Genomic DNA, 23,270 nt, shown 5'->3' on the forward strand with positions numbered 1-23,270 from the left:
ATGCCAAATGATGATTGTGCCTCCACAGTTCTATTTATTGTTTTGTCCATGCGATGGGCTTTGGACTCTGTCCCCCTTCTGCCATGTATTAGACTTGGAAAAACTAGTTAATTCAGATTATTAATAAAGTGTAGAACAGTATATATTTCACAGAGTTGCTTTGGTGATTTTTTTTAAAGATTTTATTTATTTATTTGACAGAGAGATAGATCACAAGTAGGCAGAGAGGCAGTCAGAGAGAGAGGAGGAAGCAGGCTCCCCGCTGAGCAGAAAGCCTGATGTGGGCCTCGATCCCAGGACTCTGGGACCATGACCTGAGCCGAAGGCAGAGGCTTTAACCCACTGAGCCACCCAGGCGCCTTGCTTTGGTGATTAAAAGAAGTAATGCATATATAAAGTATGAGACTTAAAACAGCTTCAATCAAGGCTCTCTGGTATAGTTAAAAAAATAAAATTCACTCCATCTGTAACAATTTTAGTATCTATTACATAATATACATTGTTGTAGAAATGAGCCAACAAGTAAAATTATGGGAGAATGGTTCCTGTGAGGGAGGATGGGGTTAAAGGATAATATACTTGATTTCACAGGTATTGGGGTGGAGAATAAGCATAGTGTGTGTAAGAGGCAGGATAGTGTGATGGCAAAATGCCTGAAAATGGAGTTGGACAGATCTGGGCCTGAATTCAGGTTCTTTTCCAATCGTTTAGGCCTTGGTTATTTTACCAGATCTTTTGAACAATTTTCCCCAGAAGTGGGAAAAATAGGATTGCTATGGGATTAAATGAGAAAAATGTAATGTGCTTCCCACTGAGCCTAGGTCACAAAATAAGTCAATAAATAGTAACCAGTTATTTTTAATTATTTGTAAAGAAATATTTTCTGTATTAGAGACTTGAGCACCTCATTAGAACAATCTTTTTAAGCATTCTAGTTTCAATGCCTGTGGGAAAGAGGTGGTAAGTGGAAGTCAGGACAGAAATAGGAAGTGAATTATTTCAGGGCCAGGGAATGGGACAAGCAGAATTAAAGTAACTATCTTTGAATTAAGTGGTTAAAATAGCAGGTAATTTAGGGAGACTGCCAAGCATAAATAAGCTCTCAGACTCCTTCTAGCTTCTTGCTTCACTCTCTCAAGATCCAAGAAAAGAGTAAATAAAGTGGTGGTCAAACAGGTCCTATCCCTCACCACATGGGGGAGCACTTAGGCATATTAAACATGAGCATTGTGACTTCATCACTATGACGCAGCGACTGTGCAAGGGGGTGAAGCAGTAATACACCCCCAGGATCATTTTTTTCTTCCCCTCACTTCTGGCCTGTTGGCAGAGAAAGGCCAGATGACAACCTGAAATCCAGCCAAGCCTACAGCTGTAATCGCTGGTGAGGTCAACTCCAGCAAATCAGAGGCATCAATACTCTTTAGGTGGACCTTTATTTTACCCATTCTCATCTTGATAGAGGGGTCTCAAAGTACGAATCAAGTTGAGAAAAAACAGAAACATCCTAAAGCCTCCCACTACAGCACTGTAGTTAAAGACCCCTTCTCCATCAAGACACTTAGTCACTGGCCAACCAGTCATCTGCCAACCCATCATCTGCTAGCCAGTCCTCAGCCAACCAGTCATAAGTCAGCAAGTCCTTAGCCAACCAGGGATGAATCAACTGGGTGTGAACCAATCAGGCATGAAGGAATCAAGCTTACCAGACATGAACCAACCACGGATGAGCCAGCCAGGCACAAGCTTATTTGGTACAAACCAACTGGACATAAATCAACCAAATACAAGCTTAACTGACATGAACCAACTGAGCATGAAACAACCGGGGAGGAGTCAATCAGGCAGAAGTCAACCAGGCACATGGCGTCCAGGTTTGAGCCAACTAGGCCTGAGCCAACCAGCCCTAAGCCAATCAGGCATGAGCCAACCAAGCATGAGGCAACCATACTCGAGCCAATTCAGCATAAGTCAACAAAGCATGAGGCAACTAGGCCCAAGCCAACCATTCACAAGTCAACCAGGCCCGAGGCAACCAGGCCTGAGCCAATTCAGTATGAGTCAATCTGGCATGAGGCAACCAGGCTGGAGCCAATCAGGCCCAAGTCAAGCAGGAACAAGCCAATCAGGAACAAGTCATGCAGGTATGAATCAACGAAGTCCAAGCCAACCAGGCATGAGGCAACCCGGCAGAAGCCAATCAGGCATGAGGCAACCAAGCAAGAATTCTTTCCGAGTAAGACCTGCAGAGGCTCATGACTGCCCAGAAATCCTGCGCCTAATTAAAGTAAGCATCTTTCTCCTTATTCTGTGGAGTTTTATGGCATTAGTTTAGGCCTGAGAGTAAGGAAGGCTTAGGTTGGGTTTGAATCCTAGCTCTGCTAATTATGACCCATGTACACAACTTTCTGGAAGTTACTGGACCTCTCTAGGCTTCAATTTTCACATCTAAAATCAAGATCATAATACTATCTACATGAAAAGATTGTTGTAATAACATAAAATAAATATACATAAATTTTTTGACTTAAAGTAGTGGGCTCAGGAAGTTGGGAGGGATGAATTCGTGGATATTTCAGGGACCTAGTATTTTGTCCCTCCTAGGGAATTTTTAACTTTAAAAGAGGATCTTAGAGAAAAGGAATGTTTCACTTAAATGAATGACCTATCAGTGATAGAATTTCAGGTATTAATATATAAGATTTTAGGGTAGGAAGTCTTGTTGCTTTTAGGACCACACCCAAGTATAGAAGCTAATGATTGTGCAGGAAACAATATTCAACCAGAATAATTTTCCATACAATTTCAGACAATTCTTTGACTACTAAAGCCCATTTTAATGGTTTTCCTGGAAATCATCCCAGTAAAGAGGACAAACTAATAGTGACAGTTACTGTGCTGAAGTTCTGTGGTACTCAAAGCAATCACTTATGTGATGCACAATCTAAACAACTCCATATAAAAGTAGTAGCCTAGATTTTTAATGGATTAAATATGAGACTGGAATAAGGCACAGGTTATAGATAAGGGAACATTATAAAGAGTTTTGCAATGAAAATGTTCCCATCTACTAATTTATATATACATATATTTTATATATATTCTTTCTTCCTATCTATCTATCCTTAAATTAGGCCAAGTTTCTGTTCCCTTTTATCAGAGAATGTGTTTTAATGGCCAAAATAGAACACCAAACGTTTTCTAGTGAAATCCATCTGATGGAATGATGCTAGGTCCTATTACAGATCTGTAAGAACTGGGTTATCTATCCTTCTATATCTTCCATTCTGTCCTATCCCCACAAGTTCCCATATCATTTCTCTAACTGGCATTTATCTGCATGATTAGATCATCAATCAAAATACTAGGTACAACATGTTAATTATTCCAGAAGCACACTTTCCCATGTCAAAAAATTAATTTTTTGTAGCTTAGTATCTGACACTCAGTTGGCAATTAATAAATTTATTCTTGAATGGCAATGAACCTCTCTATCCAGAAAAATTACCTTATCTTTCCAAACATCACCAAGGGAAAAATATATCACGGACTGTCCCACTTCAATGAACCTGTATTTGTGGAGTTCCTGACATTTACTTTTAAATTTGCCTCATATACCAGAATATACTCCAGGAAGTTCCTTGGGAATAATTCTAGTGGTATTCACTAGAAAAGTAACAGAAAAGCTAAAATTACTTACTCTTATAGAAATGAGACATTAGTTACTCATAGACATGAATGTAATAATTAATTTGCTTTGAGATTTATGCTCTAATAATCTGAGAGTGGGCAACGACTTTCCAAGCATGAGATCCAAATCATGTATTAATTTTAATGTGCAAAAAAAATGATATAGAGAAAAGCCACATCAACAAAGTCTAAACTGGGAAAAACACCTCACAGGCAAACATGACAGATGTTTCTGTAAAGTCTACTAGCTTTATTGTATATAGACTTTGTGACATCTACCTTCAATATGCAGGAATATTTTTCACTTTACTTCCACCTTTCTGGTTGTATTCAAGCTACCTGGACAATCTTCATGAGTAAGTTATTGACATAGTTGATATTCTCTCTATGGACATTTAGATTTTAAGGTTCTAGATGATTGGAGTTAATTCTCACTCACGTCTATTAATATTGACTGTGGCGGGGCACCTGGGTGGCTCAGTGGGTTAAAGCCTCTGCCTTCAGCTCGGGTCATGATCCCAGCATCCTGGGATGGAGCCCCACATTGGGCTCTCTGCTCAGCAGGGAGCCTGCTTCCCTTCCTCTCTCTCTGCCTGCCTCTCTGCCTACTTGTGATCTCTGCCTGTCAAATAAACAAAAAAACTTAAAAAAAATATTGACTGGGGCATCTTATGTTAATGAACGCTCAATAAATGAGTGTTCAAGAAAAAACTTCATGATTATCATAGTAAGAATTTGTTATTAAGCCATAAACTGAAAGTTTTCTCTACTTTGATAGGAATTGGCTTCCTGTGAAAACATGTTAGATTCAGTGAAATTAACAGTAACAGGTAAGATGTTTTATAGTATTTTCAGAGCTAAAAAAAGAAACATGGCATAAAATATACACACATACTGCTTGTATCTAGATATGTGGAAGCTGCTGTCCTTGATACACAAAGATGGTGCCATTAATAGTATCTACATGGGCAGGACAATGGCTTGGTAGCTTTGTCAGTGATCCACTATTTTATATTTTCCCCATTTTTTAAGTACGAAATTCATATTTAAGAGTTTTTACATTTTTATGGCTGCAATAGACTTCAACTAATTTTCAAAATGTAGAATGAGCAGTGTAACTGTTCAAAGAAAGTAAATTTAATGCCCAATATGTCCATAGTAACTTTATAGGATGAAATGGATAAACATAAAATGACAAGCTATTTTCAAGATATTTACTACATTTTGATAGCCAGCAATATTAAAAGGATAGGCTAGTGTTTTATAATGAATTAGAACCTTTTAGGCAGGAAATATGAACACTAAGAAATGATTGAAGTGTAGAACATTACACACTTGGATTTCTAAATGAATTTGAGGATCAGCTTTACCATTTCTGTGAAAAGGGAAAGGGACTGGAATTTTGATAATGATTGCATTAAATCTTTAGATCACTTTGGGTAGTACTGACATCTTAATAATGTTAACTCTTATCTACGAATACAAGAAGTCTTTCAATTTATTTAGGTCCTTTCAGCAATGTTTTTGTAGTTTTCAGCATGCAAATATTTCACCTCTTTGGTTATATTTATTCCTAGTTATTGATTTTAGAGGCTACTGTAAATGGAGTTGCTTTCTTGGTTTACTTTTTCATTTGTTCTTTTTATGTATAGAAACAAAATTGACTTTTGTTGATCTTGTCATCTGCATATTTGCTGAATTCCTTTATCAGCTATAGTAGCTTTCTTTTGGGTTTTTTATCAGTAGGATTATGTCATCTACAGAGATCATTTTACCTCTTTTTTTAAAGATTTTATTTATTTATTTGAGAGAGAGTGAGAGAGAGATCACGAGTTGGGGGGGAGGGCAGAGGGAGCTGCAGACTCTCTGCTGAGCAGGGAGCCCAACACAGGCCTCAATCCCAGGGCCCTGGGATCATGACCTGAGCCAAAGTCAGACACTCAACCAACTGAGCCACTCAGGCGCCCCTCATTTTACCTCCTTCTTTCTAATTTAGATAGCTTTTAATTCTTTTTCTTTTCTAAAAGCTTTGGCTGTAACTTCTAGTACAATGTTAAATAGCAGTAGTAAAAAGTAGGCATTCTTTTCAAGATGGGACCAGGGAGATAGACAAACCATAAGAGACTCTTAATCTCAGGAAACAAACTGAGGGTTGCTGGTGGGGGGGTGGGTGGGATGGAGGGGTTGAGATAGCGTGGCTGGGTTATGGACATTGGGGAGGGTATGTGCTATGGTGAGTGCTGTGTATTGTGTGACTAATGATTCACAGACCTGTACCCCTTAAATAATACATTATATCTTAATTTTAAAAATGGGGATCTTTGCCTTCTTAATCTTAGGGGGTATGCTTTATGCTATTCACCACTGAACATGAAGTTAATGGGATTTTAATAAGTACCCTTTATCAAAAATGTTGAGGAATTTTCCTCTATTCCTGGTTTTCTTAGGGCTTTTGTCGTGAAAGGATATTTTGTCAAATGCCTCTCCTGCATCAATTGAGATATTCATGTGCTTTTTTCCTTTCATTCTATCAATATGATGCATTATATTGATTGATTTTCATATGTTGAACCACCTTTTCTTCCCTAGGATAAATAACACTTGGTTATGGGTCATGGTGAATAATTCTTTTACTATGCTGTGGGTTCACTTTGCTTATAGTTTGTTGGAGATCTTTGCATCTATATTAATAAGGGATATTGGTCTGTAACTTTGTTTTCTTATGATGTCTTTTTTAAAAATGATTTTATTTATTTATTTGAGAAAGAGAGCCAGAGAGAGCAAAAGTGGGGGGAGGGGCAAAGGGGGAGGGAAAAGTAGACTCCCTGGCTGAGCAGAGAGCTGGACATGGGGTTCAAACCCAGGACCTGGGATCATGACCTGAGCCAAAGGCAGACACTTAACTGAGGAACCCAGGTGCCCCTCTTGTGATGTCTTTACTTATCTTTCATACCAAAGTAATACTGACTTCATAGAATGAGTTAGGACATGTTTCTTTATCTTCAAAATTTTTTGGAAGAGCTTGAGGATTATGTTAATTCTTTTTCAAGTGTTTGATAGGCACCCAGGTGGCTCAGTCGTTAAGCATCTGGCTTTGGCTCAGGTCATGATCCCAGGGTCCTGGGATTGAGCCCCCCATTGGGCTCTCTGCTCTGCAGGAAGTCTGCTTCTCCCTCTCCCACTCCCCCTGCTTGTGTTCCCTCTCTCACTGTCTGTCAAATAAATAAAATCTTAAAAAAAAGATGTTTGCTAGAATTCACTAGGGAAACCATTCATGGTTCCTGACTTTTCTTGTTTTGAGAAATTTTTTTTTGATTACTGATTCAAACTCTTGTTAGAGGTCTGCTCAGATTTTTTTCTTGTATCAGTTTAGGTCATTTGTGAGTTTCAAGAAATTTGTTCATTTCTTCTAGGTTATCTAATTTCTTGGAGTAAAGTTCATAGCATTTATTTATCATTTTCATCTCTGTAACATCAGTAGTAGTGTTGCTTTATTTCTGATTTTAGTTAACTTGCATCTTCTCTTTTTTTGTCAGTCTACTTGTCCAGTTTTTGATATTTTCAAAGAATCAACTTTTGGTTTTACTAATTCTTCTCTATTGTACTTTTCTCCTTTACTTTGTTTATCTCTGCTCTAAACTTTATTATTAACTCCCTTCTGTTAGCTTTGGGCTTAGTTTGCTCCTTTTTTCTAGTTTCTTAAGGTATAAGGTTAGGTATTACTTGAGGGTTTTTTTTGTTTGTTTGTTTGTTTGTTTGTTTTAGTGTAGGCATTTATAGCGTAAGTTTCCAAGCACTGCTATCACTGCATTCCATAAGTTTCATATGTTGTATTCTCATTTTCATTCATCTCTGTTTTCTAATTTCCCTTGTGATTTCTTCTTTGACCTATTGGTTAAAAGTCCATTACTTTCTACATATATGTCATATTCCTAGTTTCCTTCTGCTGTTGATTTCTAGTTTCATTCCACTGTGATTGGAAAAGATACTGTGTATGATTTAAATCTTTCAAAATTTATTGACTTGTTTTGTGGCCTAACATATGGCCTATCCTAGACAAAGTTCCATGTGCACTTGAGAAAAATGGGCATTATGTTGTTGTTGGGTGGAGTGTACTGTATATTTCTTTTCGGTCCATTTGATCTATATTATTGTTCAAATAATATAGTAAATTATTTATCTTCTGCCCAGTTGTTTGATACATTACTGAAATTGAAGACCTGAAGTTTCCTACTATTAGTGTAGAATTATTTTTCTACCTTCAATTCTGTCACTATCTGCTTCATATACTTTGAATCTCTGATGACTGGTACATAAATGTTTATAAATGTTATATCCTCTTGGTGAATTGACCTTTTCTTAATAAATATATATTAATACATACATAAATATTAATAAACAACCTCCTTGTCTCTTGTAACAGTTTTAACTTAAAGTGTATTGTGTCTAATATACCACAGCCACCTCAGCTCTCTTTCGGTTACTCTTTGCATGAAATATTTTTCCCATTATTTCACTATTAACCTTTCTATGTGTGTGTTTAAATCTAACCTGAGTCCCCTATAAACAGCATAGAGTTGGATAATTTGTTTTTTGTTTTAATCCATTATGCTCATTTCTGTCTTTTGCTGTTTTCTATATGCCATACAGCCTTTTTGTTCTTCATCTCCTCCAGTGCTACCTTCTTTTGTGTTTTGTTGATTTCTGTATTGAAATATCTTGATTCCCTTCTCATTTCATTATGTGTATATTTTATAGATATTTTCTTTGTGGTTATTATGGAAATTTCATTTAACATCCCAAAGTTATAATAATCTAATTTGAATTTATATCAGCTTACTTCCAATAATATATAAAATTCTTCTCTTATACATCTCCATTTCCCCGTTTTATGTTACTGATGTTAGAGATTACATCTTTATACATTGTGTATCCAATAACATAGCTAATTTTATGCAGTTGTCTTTAATCATGTAGAAAATAAAAGGTGGAGTTATAAACAAAATTAAAATAACTATAGTCCTTTTAAATGCCATGTATTTACCTTTAACTCAGCACCTTTAGTTTTTTTTTTTTTTAAGATTTTATTTACTTATTTATTTGACAGAGAGAGAGAGAGAAGGCAGAGGCTTAACCCACTGAGCCACCCAGGTGCCCCTCAGTACCTTTAGTTTTATCTTTATTTCTTTATGTGGCTTGAGTTACTATCTAGCTTTCTTTCATATCAACCTGAAGGACTTCTAGCATTTTATGTAGGGAAGTCTAGTGATAATGAAATCCCTCAGGTTTTGTTTTTGGTGGTGATCAAGGGATGTCTCAATCTCTCCCTCATTTTTGAAGGGCAGTTTTGGTGGAGATACAATTCTCAGTTGATAGGCTCCCCCAGAACTTTGACTAGATCAATCCACTGCCTTCTGGTCTCCAAGGTTTCTGATGAGAAATCAGCTGATAATCCTACTGATGAGCCATTGTAGGTGACAAGTTCCTTTTCCCTTGCTGCTTTCAAAATTTTCTCTTTGCCTTTCAGCAGTTAAATTATGTGTCTTGGTGTTGCTTCTTTTGGATTTTTTTGTCTGAAGTTGTTTTTGTATGGAGTTTTGTTTTGTATGGAGTTTGTTGAGCTTCTTGGATTTGTAGATACATTAACTGATTCAAATTTAGAAAGTTTTCAGCCATCATTTCTTCAGATACTTTTTTCCTCTCTTTCATCCTCCTAAGAACCTGCCATATAGTGTGTATATTGGCCCACTCGATAGTGTTCCACAAATCCCTTAGGCCTTGTTTACTTTCTTCATTGTTTTTCTTTCAGTTCCCGAGATGGTAATTTCAATTGTCTTATATTCAAATTCACGGATTTTTTTCTTCTGCTAGTTCAATTCTGATTTTGCTCCTCTACAGTGCATTTGTCACTTCAGTTATTGTACATAATTATCAGCTTCAGAATTTTTTGGTGTTTTTTTTCATAATTTGTATGTTGTTACTGAGATTCTTATTTTATTCACATATTTGTTTCCCGTTTTTGTGCATTCTTTTTTTTAGCTCTTTGAGCATTTTTAAGACAGCTCTTTTAGTCTTGGTCTAGTACATGTGGGCTTCCTCAGGTATGTTTTCTACTGATTTATTTTATTCTTTTTTTTTTAAAGATTTTATTTATTTATTTGACAGAGAGAGATCACAAGTAGACAGAGAGGCAGGCAGAGAGAGGGAGGGAAGCAGGCTTCCTGCCAAGCAGAGAGCCCGATGCGGGACTCGATCCCAGGACCCTGAGATCATGACCTGAGCCGAAGGCAGCGGCTTAACCCACTGAGCCACCCAGGTGCCCCGATTTATTTTATTCTTTTGAATGAGGAATAGTTTCCAGATTCCTTGAATGCCTTGTGATTTGTTGTTGTTGAAAACCGGACATTTGAATCTTAGTATGTGTTAACTCTGGAAATAAAATTATCCCCCTTCGGGGTGCCTGGGTGGCTCAGTGGGTTAAAGTCTCTGCCTTTGGCTCGGGTCACGATCCCAGGGTCCTGGGATCGAGCCCCGCATCAGGCTCTCCACTCAGCGGGGAGCCTGCTTCCTCCTCTCTCTCTGCCTGCCTCTCTGCCTACTTGTGATCTGTCAAATAAATAAATAAAATCTTTAAAAAAAATTATCCCCCTTCCCCAGGAATGGTTTTTGTTTTTGTTTTTGTTTTGTTTTGTTTTTATTATTATAGGGTATCTCTGTTAAGAGATCAGCCTGAGTTAAATGTTTAAGGTATTGTGAGGTTGTTTCTAAGTCTGTGTCTTTCCCTGGTCATGCACGGTAGCTTTGTAAATTCTCTGTATATGTGGTTGGTTTTAAATATCAAACAAAACAAGTGTGGCTCTTTTTACATCTGGAAGCTGCTTTCTTTGGTGAAGGTTGGAAAAATGGTGGCCAACTTCAAAGCTCTCACCTCAGCATGCAGGGTAGCTATCCATGCCTCAGCATTCAGAGTAGCAATCCATGATTAGAACACAGAACTCTAGTATATGGAGGATAAAGCCTAATGCCTACCCTGGCTCCAGCAAATCACTTAGCAATTTATGTTTTGTATACCTGCTGCTGTGAAGCAAGGAGACAGGGGAGACTTATAAGCCACCAGTGGGCTGACAGCTGAATTTAACCAACATTAACTGATATTTACCAGCCAAGCTGTCCTCTGGAAGTTGCAAATGTTCAAATAAACTCTAGAGTTCCAGAATATCCACTGCCAGTACAGTTATACAGGTGAAGAGATGAATTCCTGGTGCTGCCTACTCTGCCATCTTCCTTTTCTTTATTATAAACTTTCTAACATACTGTATATGAATTTGTATTTCAGATTTACTCAGGGATGGCTTTGGGGACAATCCCCTTTTCTACTGCCTAATTGCAGAAGTACACAATCAGCAAAAACCATCAGGTAAAATAAATATGCCTCTTCCAATTTAATCTGGAGTATACTTTCTCTACCCTGAAAATGAAGAACAGTTTGATAGTACAGAATTACTATTAAACAGAGTAGAAGGGCATAAGCACACAAACTCATTTTTTTTTTAAAGAAAATGTATGGTATGTATTTGTATATGCATAGAAAAATTTTTGAAGAATATACATTATTAAAAGATGGCTTATCTTTTTTAAGATTGTGTTATAAGGGACTTAAGCCTACATTATATAATTTTTTATTGTTTGATATTTTGTCCAGTAAGCTTTTACTAGTTTAATAAGGAAATCACTAAGGTACTCAATTTTAGAGGAAAGAACACTCTAAGATTCAAAGCATTAACCTCGTCGTACCTTCTCTTCCCTCTTCTAGGCAAAGTGACTGTTGGATTTGCCATGTACTATTTTACATACGACCCCTGGATTGGCAAGTTACTTTACCTAGAGGACTTTTATGTCATACAAGCTTACCGAGGTCAAGCTATACTTATATTACTACGTACAGTTTAGAAGTTAAAATGGCACATTTTAAGAAGTAGAGATATGGCTTCAGTATAAATATGGTATTTAAATTAGTTTATGTAACTCACTTCTATTTAATGAGACTGATCACTATCCTAGTTATCCTTGCATATGGTGAAAACTCAATCACAGATTAGAAAATGACTTTCATGGCTCCCATCAAGGTTTGAATACACCAAGTTATCACAGCTACCCTTTTATCTTTAAAAAAAATCTATTTATATTTTAGATTGTGTTGTCTGAAAATGAATAAGAAGTATACTATATTGAGTGTGACAGGGACTCATTTCTGCTTCACCAGTCTTTAAATACAAAATCTCTTCTATTACCTTTGGAACCACTTTACAATTAGGAAGAAGATATTAAAAACATTCATGAGTTTGAGTTGAGTTTCAACATAATTTGTTAAGAATATATAACAGCCAGATATAGGGTTTTATGTTTTACTTCTTTAAGATTAAAGCAAATGAATTTAAGTGGATTTTTTTTCAACTCATGCCATTTTCCATTATCTATTTAAAAGGTCTAGGTATTGGAGCTGAAATGCTGAAGAGGTTAAGTCAGGTATGTATTACATTTGGTGTTGGTATTCTATATGTTATCATTTTCTTCATTAAATATTATTTGACAGGGTGTAAATTAGATAATTTCTCTCACCTTCTGAATATATCCTCAAAACATACTTTTTATTCCAATTAAAAACATATTTCCAAATCAGATAGTCATATAAGTTATATCTGAATTACATTTAATCAAAAATTGATTTGTATGTAATCTGCAACCATACTATAAACCACTTTCCTATAAAGCAGAAATAAGCAAGAGGGGGATTAGAAGGCAATTTCAATTTTACCTATAAAATAGGTCCATGGTATGAATATAAGAAGAGCATAAAAATGACTTCTGGGAAGTTGGAGGAGTAGGAGCCTCCTAAACTCATTTTGTCCCAGGGACACACCAAGAAAACAGCCACATCAGTATAATCAACCCAGAAAATGACCTAAAGACTAGCAGAACAGATATTCCACAGTTAATCAAAGAGAGGAGTTCACATCGAAAAGGGTAGGAGAGGCAGAGACAAGGTCAAGAACCAAATTCCTGGGGAGACTAAGCACAAGTGGGAGAGACATCACAAGCACGTAGAAAGGAGAGGATCAGATTCACACCAGGAAACCTAGGCATGAGGGATCTGCATTGGAGACAAGTTCCCGTAACATTTGGCTTTGAAGACCATGGAGCTTAACTTCTTGAGTTTTTACAACCAGCTGGGCTTAACTACAGGAGCTTTGAAAATCAGTGGGCTTGAGGCACCTGGGTGGCTCAGTGGGTTAAGCTTCTGCCTTTGGCTCAGTTCATGATCTCAGGGTCCTGGGATCTAGCCCCGCATTGGGATCTCTGCCCAGCAAGGAGCCTGCTTCCTCCTCTCTCTCTGCCTGCCTCTCTGCCCACTTGTGATCTCCCTGTCAAATAAATAAATAAAATCTTTAAAAAAAAATCAGTGGGCTTAGCACTGAGAGTGAGAGGGCAACAGCAAATAGAGTCCCCGACCTTAAAGAAACAGCATAACAAAACAACCCCACAAAGATAGAGCATAGAAGCAGCAATATGAAAAATGCATAAGGTATCCAAGAGGATTTCTTTACAAATCTCAGAATATGTGCTGGTGGGAACCATTTCTCTTCTCACTAATTCCCTACTTCCCAGCCTAGAGAGTGGGATACCTGTGGGAAACAGGATGTACTGCACCTACCTTGCTAATACCATGCATCCCACCCCACATTCTCCTGTGGATCCACTCCATCCATTTCACTCCACTCAGCAGGAGTCCCTCCAAAGCAGCTCCTGCCAGGTCTTATTTAAGCAGCTCTGGCAGTGACCTGCACCAATCCAAAATGATTCCTGCCTTGGAGAGAGGGAAAGATAACCCTGGACATCAGTTTGACTGAAGCCCTAGCAGCTAAACCATGTAACTGGCAGTGCAGAGAGTGTACTGCTGATCAGTGGGTCTGCAGTATCAGCACATGGACTTGGGGACAGGAACCTGATATGATAACTGGCTCTGTCCACCAACAAAAACCTCTCAGGGGTAGCAAAGAGAGACTTGTACAGTTTGGGGTCACTGCATGGAAGCTTGGCAATAGGTATCTGGTCTGCCAGCCCTGCCAACCAATAAAAGACTCTCAAGGTAGGAGAGCATCCTGCAGGCTGGTGCTACCACAGCCCTAAGAGACAAACGGGATATCATCTAATTTGTTTACAGCCCCTGCCCACCAACAGAAGCCTCTTAGAAGACAACACAGGGAAAGCACTCTGCAGTCTGGTATGGCTTCAGCCCCAGCAAACTGGGCTTAGGGCAGGCATTTAGTCTGACTGCTGACAATGTCCAACTATAAGCCTATGGCCACAGAATGGCCCTGAACAACACAGGACCAAATACAGCCCACAAAAATCAAAGAATGGACTGAAAGCAAATGAGGCTTAGCCACAACAGTAGGGCACACAAACCACAGAGAGGACACCCATGAAGTACCTGGTTCTGGTGAACAGGGGACATTGTGCTACAGGAAACCACAGGACCTCTTCTTTGTAAGACCACTACATTCAGGATAGGAGATGTAACTGATTTTGCTAATACATATAAACAAACATAGAGAATTAGACAAAATAAAACAGAGGAATATATCCCAAATGAAAGACCAGGACAAAACCACAGCAAAAAAGCTAAATGAAATGGAAATAAAGAATATACCTGGTAATGAATTCAAACTAATGGTCATAAAGACATTGGACTTGAGAAAAGTGGAAAAACATAAGGAAACCTTCAACAAAGAAATAGAAAACAAAAAAGAACCAATCAGAGATGAAGAATTTAATTACTGAAATGAAAAACAGACTAGAGGGAATCAATGATTAGAGGAGGCAGAAGACAGATCAGTGAGCGGGAAGACAGAGTATTGGAAAGCAACAATGCTGAAGAGGAAAAAGAAAAAAAAAATAATTAAAAATGAGAATATGGTTAGGGAACTCAGCGACATCATCAAACCTAATAAAATTCACACTAAGTGGATCCCAAAAAGAGAAAAGAGGGAAGGGGACAGAAAACTTATTTGAAGAAATAATAGCTAAAAACTTCTCCAATCTGGGGAAAGAAACAGACATTCAGACCCAGCAGGCACAGAGAGTCCCCAAGAAAATCAACACAAGGCGATCCACACCAACACACATAATGATTAAAATGGCAAAAAAGTATTGAAAAGAGAGAATTTTAAAAGCAGTAAGAGAAAAGTTACATACAAGGGAAACCCCTTAAGGCCATCAGCTGATTTTTCAGCAGAAACCTTGTAGGTCAGGAAGGAGTGGTATGATATATTCAAAGTGATGAAAAGAAAAACACTTGCAATCAAGAATACTCATTTCGGGGGCACCTGGGTGGCTCTGTGGTTAAGCCTCTGCCTTCGGCTCAGGTCATGATCTCAGGGTCCTGGGATCGAGTCCCGCATCGGGTTCTCTGCTCTGCAGGGAGCCTGCTTCCTCCTCTCTCTCTCTCTCTGCTTGCCTCTCTGACCACTTGTGATCTCTCTCTGTCAAATGAATAAAAAAAAAAAAAAAAGAATACTCATTGCTGGATACTTGGCTATCCAGCAAGGTCATCATTCAGAATAGAAGTAGAGATAAAGAGTTTCCCAGACAAATGAAAAGCACAGCAGATCATCACAACTTAACCAGCCTTAGAAAAAACAGTAAAGAGAATTCTTTGAGTGAAAAGAAAACATGATAATCAGGAGTAAGAAATTATGAAAGGAAAAAACTTTAGTTAAATACAAACAAAATAAAAGTCATAGATAAATCACTTATAAAACCAGTATGGAGGTTAAAGCACAAAAGCAGTTAAGACCAAATATATCTATAAATACCAAGTCAAAGGATTCAGAAAATGAAAGGGCATGAAGTAGGACATATTATACATAAAATCGTGGGGGGAGGATAAAAATTTACTGCTTTTAGAATGGGTTCTTAAAAAGGGGTGCCTGGGTGGCTCAGTCAGTTAAGTGTCTGCCTTAAGCTCAGGTCATGATCCCAGGGTCCTGGGATTGAGCCCTTGCTTCTCCTTCCTCTGCCATTCACCCACTTGTGCTCTCAGGCTCTACTTCTCTGTCAAATAAATAAATAAAATCTTTTAAAAAATACAATCAGTTCAAATTTAATTGACCATCAACTTAATAGAGGCTGCTACATTATATGCATGTTAAGTATGACCCTAATGGAAGCCACAAATTAAAAATGTCTAATAGATACACAAAAAATTAAGAGAAAGGAACCCAAGCATATCACTATAGAAAGCTATCAAAGACAACAGAAGTGCAAGAGAAAAAAGTAATAGAGAAGAACAGCAAAAACACCCGTAAAACAAGTAACAAATGGCAACAAATACACATCTATCAATAATTACTTTGAACATAAATGAACTAAATGCTTCAATCAAAAGACAAAGGGTAACTGAATGGATATAGAAGCACGACCCATTGATAAGCTGTCTATAGGAGTCTCCCTTTAGAACTAAAGGTACACGCAAATTAAAATGAAGGGATGGAAAGATATTTAACATGCTTGTAAGCTAAAAGAAAGCTGGGGTACCAATACTTAGACAAAATAAACATTAAAACAAAAACTATAACAGGAGGCAGAGAAGAATACTACATAAATACAAAGGGAACAATCCAACAAGAGGATATAATCATTGTAAATATTTACGCACCCAATATAAGAGCACTTGCATACATAAATAGCAACTATTAACAGATATAAAGCAAAACAAAACAAAACAAAACAAAAACCCTGACATTAATACAATGATAGTAGGGGACTATAATCCTCAATTACATCAATGGATAGATCATTCAGACAGAAAATCAAGGAAACAGTGGTTTTGAATGAAACATTGGACCAGATGGAACTAAAAGATATACTCAAGAGCATTCCATCCCTAAACAGTGGGATATATTCTTTTCAAGTGTATCTGGAACGTTCTCCGGAACAAATCACAGATTAGATCACAAAACAAGTCTCCATAAACTCAAAAAGATTAAAATCTATCATGCATCTTCTCTGACTATAATGATACGAAACTAGAAATCAAACACAAGAAAAAATCTGGAAAGAACATAAATACCTGGAGGCTAAATAACATGTTATTAAACAATTAATGGGTCAACCAAGAAATCAAAGGAAATAAAAAAAAATACATGGATGCAAATGAAAATGAAACACAATGATCCAAAAGCTTTGGGATCCAGGAAAAGCTGCTTTAAGAAGGAAGATTATAGCAATATAGGTCTACCTGATAAACTAAGAAAAAGCTCAAATAAAGAACTAACCTTACACATAAAGGAGCTACAGAGAAAGAAAAACAAAGCCCAAAGCCAGTAGAAACAAAGGAATAATAAAGAATGCAGCAAAAATCAATGAAATACTCAAAAAGTGGGGAAAAATCAATATAACAGATCAATGAAACCAGGAGTTAGTTCTTTGAAAAGATGAACAAATTGATAAACCTTTAGCTAGACTCACCAAAAAAAGGAGAGGACTCAAATAAAATTAAAAATGAAGGAGAAATAATAAACAATAACTCAGAAATACTAAGGACTGTAAGAGAGTATTATGAAAAAAACTATGCCAACAACCTGGACAACCTAGAAGAAATGGATAAATTTCTAGAAACATATGACCTTCCAAAATTGAACCAGGAAGAAATAGAGAATTTGAACAGACTGATTACAAGCAATGAAATTGAATCAAGCATCAAAAAACTCCAAACAAAAGTTAGGACCAGATGGCATCACAGGTAAATTGTACCAGACATTTAAAGAAAAGTTAACACTTTTTATTCTCAAACTATTCCAAAAAATGGAAAAGGAAGGAAAGCGTTTAAATTCATTCTACAAAGACAGCATTACCGTAATTTCAAAACCAGATAAAGACACTACAAAACAAGAAAACTAAAGGCAATATCTCTGATGAACATCATCAAAAAGTATTAGCAAACTAAATCCAACTATTTATTTAAAAAATTATTTGCTATGATCAAGTGGGATTTATTCCACAGATGCAAGGGTGGTTTAATATTCACAAATCAATCAATATGATATATCACATTAATAAGAGAAAGGATAAAAACCGTATGATCATCTCAACAGCTGTAGCAAAAGCATGTAACAAAGTACAATATCCATTCATGTCAAAAAAACACAGAGTAGGTCTAGAAGAAACATACCTTAACACAATAATAAAGGCCATATAAGAAAAACCCATAGTTAACAACATACTAATTGGTGAAAAACTGAGAGCTTTTCCTCTACGATCAGAAAAAAGAAAAGAATGCCCACTCTTACCCCTGTTATTCAACATAGTACTGGACGTCCTAGCCACAACAGTCAGACAAGAAAGAGAAATAAAAGGCATTTGATTTGGTAAGGAAGAAGTAAAACTTTTACCCTTTGCAGATGTCATGATACTGTATACAGAACACCCTAAAGACTTCAGCAAAAAACTACTCGAACTGATAAATGAATTCAGTAAAGTCATAGGCTACAAAATTAATATATGAAAATCTGTTGCACTTTGATACAATGATAAAGAAGTAGAAAGAGAAAGTAAGAAAACAACTGCATTGACAATTGGACGAAAAACAGTAAAATACCTAGGAATAAACTTAACCCAGGAGGTGAGCAATCTGTACTCCAAAAACTATAAACCACTGATGAAAGAAACTGAAGAAACAAATGGAAAGGGATTCCATGGCTCATGGAGTGGAAGAACCAATATTCTTAAAATGTCCATACTATCCAAAGCAATCTACAAATTTAATTTGATCCTTATTAAACTACCAACTAATTTTTCACAGAACTAGAATAATCCTAAAATACATATGGAACCATGAAAGACACTGAATACCCAAAGTAATCACAAAAATGAACAAAACTGAATTTGTTCTCAGATGTGAAAATCTATTACAAAATAATGAAAACAGTATGACACTGGCACAAAAATAGACACATAGACAGTTCAATGGAACAGAACAAAGTCCAGAAATAAACCCATGCTTTTGTGGTCAATTAATCTATGACAAAGAAGGCAAAGAATATGCAATGGGAAAGACAGTCTATTCAACAAATGGTGTTGGAAAACAGTTCAGCTAAATGAAAATAATGAAACTTGACCACTTTCTTCTATTATACACAGAAATAAATTCAAAATAGATTGAAGATCTAAATGTGAAACTTGAAACAGTAAAATTCCTAGAAGAAAACAGGCAATAATTTCTTTGACATCAGCCACAGAAACATTTTTTTAGATGTCATCTGGCAAAGGAAACAAAAATAAAATTATACTATTGGGACTACAGCAGAAGAAAAATCTTTTAGACAGGAAAGGAATCCACAACAAAATCAAAAGGATACCTACTAAATGGGATAAGATATTTGCAACTGATATATCTAGCACCAGGTTAATATCCAAAATAATGTAAAGAACTTATATGACTCAACACCAAAACAAATAATCTAATTAAAAAGCTGGTGATTGCCAGAGGGAAGGTGGGTGGAGGGGATGGGTGAAATAGATAAAGGGGATTAAGAGTACACTTAACTTGATAAGTGATGAGAAATATATAAAACTGTTGAAACATTCATTATACTGTACACCTGAAACTAATATAACATTGTATGTTAATTATACTTGAAAAAAAAGCATAGTATAAAAATAAGATCCTTTTGTACTTTGGAAATGAATATGAAAATTTTAGGATCTGGCAATCACCAGTTTGTTCTCTGTATTTAAGAATGTAGTTCTGTTTGACTTTTTTCTTTGTTCATTAGTTTTGTTTCTTAAATTCTACATGAGTGAAATTACAAAGTATTTGTCTCTCTCTGGCTTAATTTCACTTAGAATTATACCCTCTAGGTACATCCATGTTGTTGCAAATGGCAACATATCATTTTTTTTATGGCTCAGTAATACACCATTGTGTGTGTATATGTATGTAAATATACATACCACATCTTCTTATCCATTCATCTGTTGATGAACACAAAGGTTGCTTCTCTTTAGCTTGGCTATTGTAAATAATGCTACAGTAGACATAGGGGTGCATATATCTTTTTGAATTAGTACTTAGTAGTGGAATTACTGTATCATATGGTTTTTTTCCATAAAGAAAAAAACTGAATTGGATTTATAGAAAAACCAATGCATAGACTTTGCAAATCATTTTTGGACTTTTCAAAGAAAGAGTTTTAAAATTCAACAGAAGTTTTTTTCTTCTTACAGCTTTAGGCAAGTCCTAGAGTTAACTATTGTATTATTATTTGGAAGTATTATATAGACATAGTGCTTTGCATATAGATGTTTAATAAAATAAATGTGTTAATAAAGACTATGCTTTCAATTAAAAGTAACTTCTATTTGTTTTTAAACAGATAGCCATCAGAAGCCAATGTAACTGCATGCATTTTCTTGTTGTCATTTGGAACCAGGCTTCTATTGACTACTACACTCGTCGAGGGGCCTTAGACCTTTCTTCTGAAGAGGGCTGGCATCTATTCAGGTTTAACAGAGAAGAACTCATGGATATGGCAAAGGAAGAGTGAAAGATGACCCATTTCAACTTGTCCCAACACATGCTCCAACATTCAAATGTCACCTGAGTCCAACAGCAGTTTGACTTTGAGTGTTGTACAATACAGCAAGTGATCAAACTCTGGTTTGAGCAGATCTTTTACTTTGAAACAGATTTGGCAGATACGATCAACTTTACTTTATCCAAATATACTAATAGCGGAGCTGATGAACCAAAAGAGTAGATAAATCAAGAATCACTTTATACTCGGTGTTAGGATATTTATTTTTTAACTACCGTATCTCACTAAATTTAAGATGTTTATATTTTCACATCTTAACATAGCTGAAACTGGGATAAGTGTAATTACCCACTGGTAGCACTTTTTTCTTAGAGGTAAATAACATGTCTTAGAATTGATGAAATATGGATTTGTTTGATTATAAACAGATGAGTTACAAAAAATTCATTTAAAATACTAAAGGTAAATTTTGAGGAGCTTACTTATGAAACACTAGTAAGTGAACTATTTCCCTACCCTGAGTCGCTCAAGTACCACTGACTCCTTAAGATCATCTCAGAACTACAGTTTATTTCTGAACTGTATTTTATCTCTGAGCATTTACAGCTCTTTGGTTGTATTTATCTGAGGGAAGATATTATATGTAATACTGTCTATGCATGTTTCTTTCCTTTCTAGTAGAAATATAAACCTTTTGATAGGAGTATAATTACTTTTGTATCCTGTGTTGCAAGCATAGAACACATGAGTTCCTGCTATGTATTTCATGAGCATAAAAGCTGCACAAAGATGATTCAGTCATACCCACAAGGAATCTTGTCTGTGAAAAAATACTAGTTTTAGTTTTAATAATAAACTGGATGGGTTGTCACAGCTATGAACATCCAAGTATAAAGGAAGGCAGGATAGAGATCATTTTAATCCTACCTTGGAGGATGGAGAAAGGTGACACCAGAATTGGGTTTGAAGGATGAGGAGAAGTTGGAATATGGAACAGGATTATACAGAAAAAAAAATTCTAAGAGGAAATACGAGCATTGACAGAAAAAAAAAAACCCAACTTAAAATAACAAAGCATGTTCATGGAACAATGAACATTATATTATTATATATTATACATAAAATATACACTGGCAGTAGGATAGGAAAGGAGAGGAAAGATAAGATTAAAGTTGAATTGGGACCCTAAGTGAAGGGCCTTATATGCCATACTTAGGAGTCTTCATTTGATGACTATATAGGCAATGATGAGCCACTGGAAGATTTCAGAGAGACAATTAACCATAATAGTTGTTAGAAAGGCAATTATGCCATAATATGACAGATGGGTTAGAAGAATAGGGTAGCAGACACTATAAGTTAGCTGAAACTCAACACCCATTCCATATCCCTTTCTCCTTGCCTTCCTCACCATAGGAAAAAAATATGATTTGCCCATTTGCCTTGAGCTAAGGTGGCTACATGGTAAGTTCTAGTCAAGATATAGATAAGAATTCTGAGAGGCACTCTATGAAAGCATTTACTTGTTTGATAAAAGAGGGTCAGAAACATCTAGTAGGGTTTGCCCTAATTTTTCTTCCTACACTGAATGTGTATATGTTCCCTAGAGCAACAACAGCCGCTTTGTGACCACAAGATGACAAGCTGACATACTAAAGAGCAGAGTAAAAAGAGAATACGTTTAGGTCCTTGATGGCACTAATGAGCTACTGAATGAACCCTGTACTGCCCAATTCCAGACTTTATATAGAGTCTCATTGACTATGAACTGGTTTACTGTTACCTGCAGAGACAACACATTCTCAAGTGACAGAAAGCAAGATTGATGGAGGGCAGATGAAGGACTATTGTATTAATTCAGGAAGGTGGTGATAAAAACTTGAATGGAAGCAAGGATTAGAGAAGAGTAGAAAAGGTTGAGTAGATTTGAAAAACACAGAAATTGAAGAAAAGAGAGGCAGAAGCAATTTAGTTTTAGGCATATTAACATTGGGGACACCTATGGCATATAAGGTAGATGCATTAATAAATAATCAGAAAATAGGTATATAGCTCTAGAGAAATATGGGAGCTGGAAACATAAATGATAAGGAAATATAAATGGTGGCTACAGCCAGTGAAGTATATTGAATGAAAATGAGAGAGCATATAAAATGAGAAAAGATGACTAGGAATGCAACCTGAACAACCACAGCATTTTGATTCAGAGCAAGAGAATGAAGAATGACAAGATAAGCAGGAATAACAGAGAGCAAAGGGAGGAGTGAGTTTCAGGGAGGGCGTGTTTGAGTCAATAATTACAGAAAATTCAAATAGGTAAAGAGGTCCGGGAGTCAGAAAGTTAGAGAGGAACCAAAAGTGTGGAAGTAAGAAAGTGACACTAATTATTTTTTCCCAAAGTATGGCAATCATAGGAAAGAGAAAGGAAAGACAGCTTGAGAGGAAGTGGCAGAGTTAAAGAAATGTTTTTGTTATTCTTGTTTTTGGACAATTAAGATCTGAAGCTATTTACAGATTGAGGAAAAGAAATTAATGAAAAGAGAAACCAAAAGGTGAAGATTAAACAGGATAGAGTATGGTACTGAAAAACATGGGAAAGAAGGAGATCAGGAACACGAATAAGCATTAGTCTTAGATGAAGGGGATGCATGGCTAGAAAGAGGTAAGTCTTGAAGGTAGAGGGGAAGAAGTTGAAATGGTCATAAAGCTCATGTTTCCCCTCTACATAACAGACAGTCATCTTCGGCAGGTATAGGAGGCTTAAGAATAGAAGGTTTGTAATATCTCTCCTGGGGAACGGAACAGGAAACCACCTAAAGGTACCAGTAGGATTACTAGGCAGCACTGGGGTGCCTTGTAGACTATGGTCCTCTTAAAAGAAATGTTTTTGGACATTTAAGAGGAGTTGCCATTTATAAAACAAAGAGACAAAACCAAGCCCAAGTGTCGTAAAATAATGGATATTTTATTCCAGCTCTGAGG

At 36.5% G+C, this 23,270-nt stretch overlaps 2 protein-coding genes across 2 annotated transcripts in view; one reads left to right on the plus strand and one right to left on the minus strand.

Moving 5' to 3' along the window:
• Positions 1-1,324: 1,324 nt before the first annotated feature.
• Positions 1,325-20,297, plus strand: LOC111139438 (spermidine/spermine N1-acetyl transferase like 1). Its single transcript, XM_022491686.1, has 6 exons — positions 1,325-2,287; positions 4,469-4,520; positions 11,027-11,107; positions 11,504-11,605; positions 12,176-12,216; positions 20,127-20,297. Exons 1-6 carry the CDS (start codon positions 1,658-1,660, stop codon positions 20,295-20,297), a joined length of 1,077 nt encoding a protein of 358 aa, XP_022347394.1. The 5' UTR covers positions 1,325-1,657.
• Positions 15,213-23,270, minus strand: part of LOC111139439 (apolipoprotein O like) — an 82,367-nt gene continuing 74,309 nt past the window's right edge. Inside the window, exon 9 of the transcript XR_002640085.1 lies at positions 15,213-15,233. The gene's annotated coding sequence lies outside the window, so the exon portion shown is untranslated. The remainder of the gene's footprint in view (positions 15,234-23,270) is intronic.

This window comes from Enhydra lutris, unplaced genomic scaffold (genome assembly GCF_002288905.1).
Source record: "Enhydra lutris kenyoni isolate GAN:26980312 unplaced genomic scaffold, ASM228890v2 scaffoldscaffold107, whole genome shotgun sequence".
Taxonomy (NCBI): domain Eukaryota; kingdom Metazoa; phylum Chordata; class Mammalia; order Carnivora; family Mustelidae; genus Enhydra; species Enhydra lutris.

What these genes read in the sequence shown, in the direction of transcription:
- LOC111139438 (XM_022491686.1), top strand. Translation starts at nt 1,658, where the DNA reads ATGAATCAACTGGGTGTGAACCAATCAGGCATGAAGGAATCAAGCTTA. An exon ending in CAATCAGCAAAAACCATCAG is followed by an intron (nt 11,108 to 11,503) that starts GTAAAATAAATA and finishes TCCCTCTTCTAG; the next exon opens with GCAAAGTGACTGTTGGATTT. An exon ending in TGCTGAAGAGGTTAAGTCAG is followed by an intron (nt 12,217 to 20,126) that starts GTATGTATTACA and finishes GTTTTTAAACAG; the next exon opens with ATAGCCATCAGAAGCCAATG.